This window comes from Nanorana parkeri, unplaced genomic scaffold, assembly GCF_000935625.1.
Source record: "Nanorana parkeri isolate BGI_ZX_2015 unplaced genomic scaffold, ASM93562v1 scaffold459, whole genome shotgun sequence".
NCBI lineage: Eukaryota > Metazoa > Chordata > Amphibia > Anura > Dicroglossidae > Nanorana > Nanorana parkeri.
This window is the reverse complement of record NW_017306727.1, coordinates 319350-329049: the sequence shown is the minus strand read 5'-3', so window position 1 is coordinate 329049 and position 9700 is coordinate 319350. Positions and strand designations below refer to the sequence as shown.

Genomic DNA, 9700 nt, shown 5'->3' with positions numbered 1-9700 from the left:
CCGGCTTCCCGGGAGTCCCGTCGGCGATCCGGTGACGTCGATGTCCGTGACGGCTAACGAAGGGAAGGGGGGAGTAGTCCGGTGACGTCGATGTCCGTGACGGCTAACGAAGGGAAGGGGGGAGGAGTATGGTGACGTCGATGTCCGTGACATCACCGGACTCCTTCCCTTCGTTAGCGCCGGAGCCACTTGGGCCAGTGAGTTTGGGTATTTTGATCACCCTAAGCCCTCCTTCACACCTGAACGTTTTGTAGCGCGTTCTACGCTCAACGAACGCTCTACAAAACGCTCAAACATCTAAATCCCATTGTATTCAATGGGTCTGGTTCACACCTTGGCGTATTTCAGCCCACGCCTGAAAAGGTACATGTACTACTTTGGGCCGTTTTTGTTGCGCGTTTCCATTGCGATACAGCCAAGTAGCCCTCGGAAACGCGCGTTTGTCGCACGATTTTTTTACCGCGAATCGTGGTAAAAAAACGCGCGACAGAAGCGCATATGCAATACGCCTAGGTGTGAACCAGGGCTTATTCTTTCTTTAGTGGGATGTAAGTTACTCTGGCAGAGACTGCAAGTTGTACAACTTGCAGTCTCTGCCAGAGCATGGCTGCTGTGAGTCACAGCACATCATTGTCTTCTGCACTCAGTTTTAAAGGGAAATTATGATTGTTTTGGATTCATGGGGGGGGAGGGGGGGGGGATTTATCAAAACTGGAGCGAAAAAATCTGGAGCAGTTGCCTATGGCAACCAATCAGCTTCTCATTTCAGTTTGTTCAGTTAAGCTTTGAAAATGAAAGGTGATGCTGATTGGTTGCCATGCACATCTGCTCCAGATTTTGTCTTTTCCAGTTTTGATAAATTCCCCTCAATTTATTTTAAAGTGTATATGTTTATAGTGTATACCACATTTACCACTGACTAATGCAGAGTTGCAATGCAAGCAGATCAGCTAAAAGTAGTTGGATCTGTATGTGTGTTATAATTAATCGATTAAAAACAAATCGATTAATCGAACAGGACATTTTAATCAGTAACAGCCCTAGATTTTAGTGATTAGTGATGTAGATAACAGCTATAATGATAGCATTCTGTATCTGAATTCCTTTTAATATTCCCATGACATTATGTATATTCGCTCCACGTTTATGTATAGACTAAGCTGTCCAGCAAACACGAGGGGTTGGAACAAACTATTACAATGGTTGACATTTATTGATATGATTCAAACCTTTTTTCAGAGATTCAGAAAAACAAAAAGTGCTGCGTTAATGCCATTGGCAGACTGCTTTCTATATATTTTATCATTTTAAAATGATTTTGCACTTATTTTTTACTTTAAACATTGTCTTTTAAAAACACAAGGAGGGGAATTTATCAAAACTGGAGCAGACAATATTCAATAAAATTAAGAGACAATTTGAAGTTAATGTTTATGAATGTTCTGTATAAATGTACTTTTATGGAAAAAACAATAAAAATATATTAAACAAAAAAAAAACTGGAGCAGACAAAATCTGGAGCAGTTGCTCATAGTAACCAATCAGCTTCTCTCTTCAGTTTGTTCAGTTAAAATTTGAAAATTAAAGTTGTATGCTGATTGGTTGCCATGCACAGCTGCTCCAGATTTAGTCTGCTCCAGTTTTTTTTTTTGTTTTTTTTTTTGATCCATAAAGATTTTAATTATTTTAGAGACACACTGCACATCATATAAGCCTTTTTAGTATGCCACATTTGAAGAGGGAAAGAAATCCAGAAACAAAAATTACATCTGATTATGTTTAAGACACAAAACAGAAATATTGCAAATAAACATGTATGCCTTTTTAGTAGGCCACATTTCAGGAGTAAGACATGAGGCACTTTTTTTTATCTAGAAATAAAAATTGCTTTGGATTATGTCAGAGACACAAGGCAGACATATTACAGACACATGTATGCCTTTTTAGTAGACCATATTTCAAAATGAGAAATGAGAAACACTTATAATCCAATTTTTTTTTTTTATTTCTGGATTAGGTCAGAGACACAAGGTACAAATATTACACATACACCTGTAAGCCATTTTAGTAGGCCACATTTAAAGAGTAAGAGATGAGGCACTTTTTAACTAGAATTAAAAATTATATTATTATTATGTCGCAGACAACAGGTGGTAATGATGGCAGGAGATGTAAATGGATGGCAGGCCAGCAGCTGTGGCAAAAGATGATAATGTGGTAGGCTATATTTTCTATTCTGCTCCAGCAACTGGAGAAGAGATATCTGCCTGCTCAGGGATATATTGCTGAAGATGGTAGGGTGGGGTTTGGAGACTTTGAGCAAGGTCAAAGCCTACACTTTTTTATTAATCTTTATTATTTTCATCACAATTAACAGTTACATTCGTTAGAAAGAAATAATTCGGTTTACAACATTCCATTACAATAAACAAAACACACAAAAAAGAAAAAACAACAGGAACAAAGGGGGAAAGGGAAGGGGAAAGAGACAACATAAGGATGGATATAGACATGGACACCCTATACATTAAGCTTCCACCAAGTGTAAACTTGGAAATTCATTGTAAACCTGACTAAATCTGATTATCTACGTCTACCCCCCAAAAAAGGGGGGGAAAAGTAGAAAATCATACTCCCGGACCTCAACAATGATGCACATTAGTTAAATATTCTCTTTTTTTTTTTTGGAATTCGACCCAGGGCTGCCATTTATTTTTACAGCCTTCATATTTATCATATTTTATAGCAGTCAATTCTTCCATACGTCTATAGTAATCCACTCTGCTGAACCATTCCCCCAGCGTTGGAACATTGGCTGTTTTCCAGTGCAGAGGGATTAACGCCCTGGCTGCGTTCAGCAGAGTGGGTATCAACGACTTTTTATATACCGACAGTGGGGTTGTGGTGGCGTGGAGTAGGCATATTGATGGTTCGAAAGGTAGAGAGATATTAGTAATTTGCTCTACCCTCTGAACAATCTGTTTCCAGAATTGCCCAATCCGGGGGCAGGACCACCAAATATGTAAGTATGAGCCAACATCCGCACAACCTCTCCAGCAAGTAGCTGCATTTAGATGATGTATTGCATGTACACGGTCGGGTGTGTAATACCATCTAGCCAAAAAGCGATATATCGTGTCTGTTACCAAAGTGCTAATGGATAAACTGGTGTTGGCCCGTAATATATCTCGCTTTTGGGAGTCGGTCCATAGGACCTGCAGCTCCCTTTCCCACTGCGTAAGCTAATGTGGGGCTATTTGAGAGATTCCTTCCAGTAGAATCGAAATGAAGCTAATCTCACTCGAGTATGATGGGATAGATGGGTTTCCTGCACAAACACCACATCGCAATGGAGTGAGCGTAGTTCACATAAAAAATTATGTCTTTTCGCGGGAGTATTAAGCCCCCTAATATTATATGTCAGTATTTTAAGGTCAGCCATCGGCCTTCACGTTAAGTGGGTATATATCAGTCAGGTATCCATTGGGTGTCCAAACAAAAACAACAAAAACTAAAAAGAAAACAAACAAAAAGAAAATACAAAGCGAACAAAATATCAAAATAGTACAAATAATTACACCGTCGTTGTGTGAGCACCACACACACGGCGTGTCCATCACAAATGCGACCATTTTCCAGATCTAGTAAGACCTTCTGTGCAGGCTCATCTGAGCCTATTTCACATACTGCGGGGGACATGGCTGTATCACACAGCGGCCGATCGTCCCAAGTGTCCAGCCGCATATGGCTCAGACATCTAATTGAGCGTGGGCCGGTGAGCCCTCTCCCTCGCGTTAGGCGAATGTGGACGTGCCTTCATGCCCTTCCAGCGGGTCCCAGGCACGTCCTGCAAGCAATATACTTTAGTATACTTTTAATAAGACCTCCCTATTCATAGTGCTTTTCGACAAGGAGGAAAAAAAAAAAAGGAAAGATACACAGAGAAATTCACTATTAACCATCCAAGGTGCTATCCACTGCCCCATCACCCCCTGCCCAGATCGTGGTCGGCGCGGGGGGGATATAGCAAAGGGCAGCAAAGGATAGTATACATATTATAATTCTTTTCTTCCACCCCCTCCCATCTATATTTATAGTTTAAGTATCATCAGGTTAACTGGTGGGTCGGCTTAGTGGAAGCATCGTCGGGGCCCAGGCTACATCTGATATCGGTTCTATGACTGGAACCGTATCCTGCCAGTCCGGTAGCAGTGGTATAGTGATAGATAGAGCTTCACAGAATTGTCCCAGATCTTCTGGGAACCTAAGGGCAGCAGTTTTTCCATTTTTCCTAGCTGTTAGGCAGAAGGGGAAACCCCATCTGTAATTAATGTCTGCTTTCTGTAATATTTCCAGGAGTGGACGCAGCGCCCTGCGCCGCACCAAAGTTTCCCTGGCAAGATCCGGGTATATGTGTATATAAGTTCCGTTAAAGTCCACTTCAGGGTGTTCCCGTAAAGCCCGCAATATGGCCTCCTTATCCGATAGGTAATGCAGGCGGCAAACAACATCCCCAAAGTTATCTGAAGTCCTATTATGGGGGTAAGATGTTCGGTGGACTCGATCAAACAACAAAGGGGCAGTCAAATCTCTTCCCAATATTTTATTAAAGAGCCTCCTAAGGGTCTCCCCTAAGTCCAAGCCCTTCGTAATTTCTGGCAGCCCCCGAATCCGCAGGTTATTCCTGTGTCCTCTGTTCTCCAAATCCTCTAAGTAATGAGACACAGTTCTCTGGGTACAGGCCATGGAGTATACCTGCTTTTGCAGGGAAGATATTACCTTAAGATGTGAGTCCATGCGGTTTTCTCCTTCCTCTACCCGCTGCAGTAAGTGTGTTACCTCTCCCCTTAGGGACAGAATATCCTCCAAGCTTGGCTTCTCCAGGGTTTTTGTTTTTTAGGGTTTTGGGAGGAGCCATGCAAATCATTAATTCATTCCCGCTGCTTTGTAGCACAAGTACAGCCCAATGGTACAGAGACATTTGTTCTACTCCTCATATAAACTACTCAGGCATGTGTATATATACAATTTAGATTACACTATAGTCATGAGTAAAACATAATAGATTCCTCAAAACCTCTTTAGAACTGAACATATCTAAAATGAATGTATTAAGGGTGCTATTTTCCAAAACACAGCTGACTTCCATTCTGCTTGTTCTATAAAACTGCTAAGTGAGGACTTTTGCTAACGTAAACTAACAAGCTTCACAGTAAAAGTACATTTCGTATTACAGCAGATTTTTAAGGCCAAGCAGAATAATTGGTGTTGAGCTCATAACTGTTAAGAACAATCATCCGTTTTGTAACAGGTCAAGGTCCAGAACAGATGCTGCAGGATGATTTTATTCTCAGCTATAAAATCTGTTCAGGTTCTACATTTACTAGGTTGTATACTGTAGGTGGATTTACCCTGAACCCATCTAGAGCAATGAGTCAACCTTGCAGGTATTCAAGTGCCGCATGCTAATCATTTCTGTTGAACATCCATGTTCCTATCAGCATAATCTGTAAATTGGGTGTGTAAACTCTGAACTTCAAGTCGCTATTTATTGATGTATGTAAAATAATGAGGAGGCAGGCTGGCCAGATATATTTAGATATACAGAATTTCTTACATGCCATGCGCTAGTTTATCTGCATTACTGACCCTGTGACAAGGTAGAGCTAAATAACAGCAGAAAAGGAATATTCTAAGTGAGGACTGGCTTGTTAAAATGTGTTGTTTTCTTTATTTAGAGCTCTGCATTACTTCAAATATCAAAGGGCAGAGTGTTCCTTCTTATGACAAGCATCATTTTGGCTTCTGGTACAGCTTGGGTCATCCATCTGTGCTGTGTGTAAGTATCTGGTTTAGCTGTACATTGTATATCAAGGTACCAGATAAAATGCACAAATTTTAGCATGAGACAAACAAAAGCTGACAAGAAAAATGGCCATACATGTATATTATCATTTTGTGAAAAGCTGGAGGCAATCTGGAAAACGGTGTTTTACAGATTCTGAATTAGAAGTGTTTTTCAGTTAACAAAATTGTACAGCAAGTATACAGCTTAGCTTTCCAAAGGCCATCAAGTCCCAGCTAGGGAAATGGGTGACAGGAGGAGGACAGAGGTGAGATCTTCCTAGAATGTCTCATAGTAGCACTTCCAAGTTAATAATATCATATTCTAAGGAGTAATAATATATCCTTATATATGAGATGGTAATTCATTTGAAAAAATATATATATGTTTTACATTTAAAAATTTGATCCAAAATCAATGTTTAAAGTGGCAATAAACTCAGGAGTTAAATCTTAAAGGAGAACTATGAGGTGAGTGCTTTTCACTCACCTCATAGTTCTAGCCGACCTGTGACAATGAAACTGTCACAGGTCGGCTCAGTAGATCGGGAAGTGAGCGAACACATACCGGTGTTCGCTCACTTCTCGATCCTGTCACTACAGAGAGCCGTGACAGGGGAGGGGCTGGATAATTGTCGGGATCCGCTTCAGCTGCGGCATCTCAGTATACTGTAGCTGTAGCTCGCAGTATACTGCGGCGCCTTAGTATACCGCGAGCTGTAGCTCGTGGTATACTGAGCTTAGGGTAACGGGAGGACGCTAGTTTGTGTCCTTCCGTTACCCTAAGGAGAACTATGGGGAAAAGCCCTAACCCCATAGTTCTCCTTTAAAAATACATTCCAAAAACCCTAACTAATAACAAAAATTTATCTTATTTGTGTATCACTCAGCTGTAGATCCTCAAACCATCTCTGAACTGGTGCTGGCACTGTCCTTCCTTCTGGAGGGTGGCTACTTTTGTTCCCATGGTCCCTGTGTGTGTTGTAAAGTAGTCACCGCTCCAAGCTCACTCCTGTGATGGACTACAATATCGATACAAATGAGTAAACTAAACATGAGATTGTAGTCTAACACAATAACGAGCTTGGAGCGGTGACTACTTTACAACACACACAGGGACCATGGGGAACAAAAGTAGCCACAATCTCATGTTTAGTTTCCTAATTTGTATTGAGATTGTAGTCTATCACAGGAGTGAGCTTGGAGCAGTGGCTACTTTTATCACAGATAGTTTTTATTTTATCATAGATACCTTTTAATGGAGCAGTTAGTCGGCCATTAAAACGTTGGGATACATTTTCCCACTCTGAGACTATTTTATAAAATAGAATGACAGCTATGTGGAAGTAATTGATCTAAATGAACATTCCTAAAATGTATGATTATAAGAATATCTACATAACAGTAGTCTGGAGGTTACATCACTGAAATCTAGCCCAGAGTACTAGTAAACTGACAGCTTTTGGAGTATCCTGGTTACAGGTGCACTAGGCAAGGATCTGACTAAAGAACTGACCTTTGGAATGTTAAAGGTTTTAAAAGTTACCGAACGTTATCGCAGAATGACAGTGACAGCACAGAGACTGCAGAAAATGATCACTGGGTGACGATCTTCAAAAAGCAGCCACATAAACAGTGTGGAAAATAATTATTTGATCCCCTGCAGATTTTGTTGGTTTGCCCACTTACAAAGAAATGAAAGGTCTATAACTTTATCATAGGTGTATTTTAAATGATAGAGACAGAATATCAACCATGAATCCAGAAAAAACACAAGATACAAACGTTATAAATTGAGTTGCAGTTCAGTGAGTAAAATAAGTATTTGATCCCAAGCACAACCTGACTTAGTACTTGGTGGAGAAACCCTTGTTGGCAAGCACAGAGGTAAGACGTTTCTTGTAGTTACCAGGTTTGCACACATCTCAGGAGGGATTTTGGTCCACTCTGCTGTACAGATCTTCTCTAAATCCTTAAGGTTTCTTGGCTGTCACTTGGTAACTTGAAGTTTCAGCTCCCTCCATAGATTTTCTAGACCCATCCATGACCCATCTTCAATGTTCTGGCTGAGGGAAGGAGGTTCTCATCCAAGATTTTACAATACATGGCCCTGTCCATTGGCCCCTCAATGCAGCAAAGTCGGCCTGTACCTTTAGCAGAGTAACAGCCCCAAAGCATAATGTTTCCACCTCCGTGCTTGACTGTAAGGATGTTGTTCTTGGGGTCATAGTCAGCATTTTTCTTCCTCCAAACACGGCGAGTCGAGTTAATGCCAAAGAGCTCAATTTTGGTCTCATTTGACCGCAGCACTTTCTCCCATTCCTTCTCTGAATCATTTAGATGTTCATTGGCAAACTTCAGATGGCTTGTACATGTGCCTTCTTGAGGAGGGGGACCTTGCGGGCGCTGCAGGATCTTAATCCATGGCGGTGTATTGTGTTACTAAGGGTTTGTTTGGTGACTGTGGTCCCAACTGCCTTGAGATCATTCACAAGCTCCTCCCGTGTAGTTCTGGGCTTATCCCTCACTTTTCTCATGATCATTCTTACCCCACGAGGCGATATCTTGCATGGAGCTCCAGACCGAGGGCGATTGATGGTTATTTTGTATTCCTTCCATTTGTGAATAATCGCTCCAACAGTTGTTTGCTTCTCACCGAGCTTCTTGCTGATAGTCTTGTAGCCCATTCCAGCCCTGTGCAGGTCTACAATCTTGTCCCTAATGTCCTTTGACAGCTCTTTGGTCTTGCCCATGGTGGTGAGGTTTGAATGGAAGAAAGAGATTCTGTGGACAGGTGTGTTTTATATACATAACGAGTTGTCGTTCTTAAATTGACAGGACTAATCTGTGTACCACATAGCCAGTCTGTGGGAGGAGCCAGAATTATTGTTGGTTGGTAGGGGATCAAATACTTATTTTACTCACTGAACTGCAACTCAATTTATAACGTTTGTATCGTGTGTTTTTTCTGGATTTGTGGTTGATATCATTTAAAATACACCTATGATAAAGTTATAGACCTTTCATTTCTATGTAAGTGGGCAAACTTACAAAATCTGCAGGTGATCAAATCATTATTTTCCTCACTGTATATATATATATTGAAGATAGATGCAGCAACAACACTGTACACAGTTTCAAATCACTATAAAAAAGAAAGATTTGTATGGGCTACAAAAATCATTTAAGAATACAGTCTAGAGAGAGAGAGCAAAAAAAAAAGGGAAATGAGAGAGGATATTAGTTGTGGAAAAGTGAGCTCAGGAAAAAAATGACAATTTTAACAGAATCTTCCTGTTTTTTTGTTTTTTTTAATAGACGGACGACAAAGGTGTCTTCTCCACAGATCTTTCTCTGGAGTATGAAATCGCTGCTAGTACATTTAATCTGAGTCCTCATCAAGTATGGGATCTTTCAGCTCAAGCCATTGATTATATATTTGCGCCTGACCATATCAAATCAAATTTGAAGGAGAAGTGGTCATTGCTGAAACCAAGTGTGTTTACAAATGTAAAGTAACAACTCTTAGGGCCGATTCACACCGGCAGCCACGCTACAACGCATGTGCTGTGAACTGATCCTATTTGAAAACAAGACAAATTTCCTTTTCTAGCATTGGGTCTGTGATGGAAAAAGCGGCCAACGCAGCCCCAACGCATCTTGTGTGAACAGGCCCTTAGCAGGAAGATGTAATGGCATTGACTGATATATAACCTCAGGGGCACAAAAGCAGCATTGTGCAAGTTTCAGAGTTACTCAGATTCGCTCCATCCACTGACATGAATTTTATAATACTTTGAAGAAATCTGTTAAACTACTTTCATTGGCATGGTGAGGTTTCTACCATCATTCTACC

At 40.8% G+C, this 9700-nt stretch overlaps 1 protein-coding gene across 1 annotated transcript in view; it reads left to right on the top strand.

The window, feature by feature from the left end:
- The window catches only part of ADAL (adenosine deaminase like), a 34637-nt gene extending 25274 nt beyond the window's left edge, over window positions 1-9363 (top strand). Inside the window, exons 9-10 of the mRNA XM_018560491.1 lie at window positions 5739-5839; window positions 9163-9363. Of these exons, the coding sequence (XP_018415993.1) occupies window positions 5739-5839; window positions 9163-9363 (302 nt within the window). The remainder of the gene's footprint in view (window positions 1-5738; window positions 5840-9162) is intronic.
- The last annotated feature ends 337 nt before the right edge of the window (window positions 9364-9700 follow it).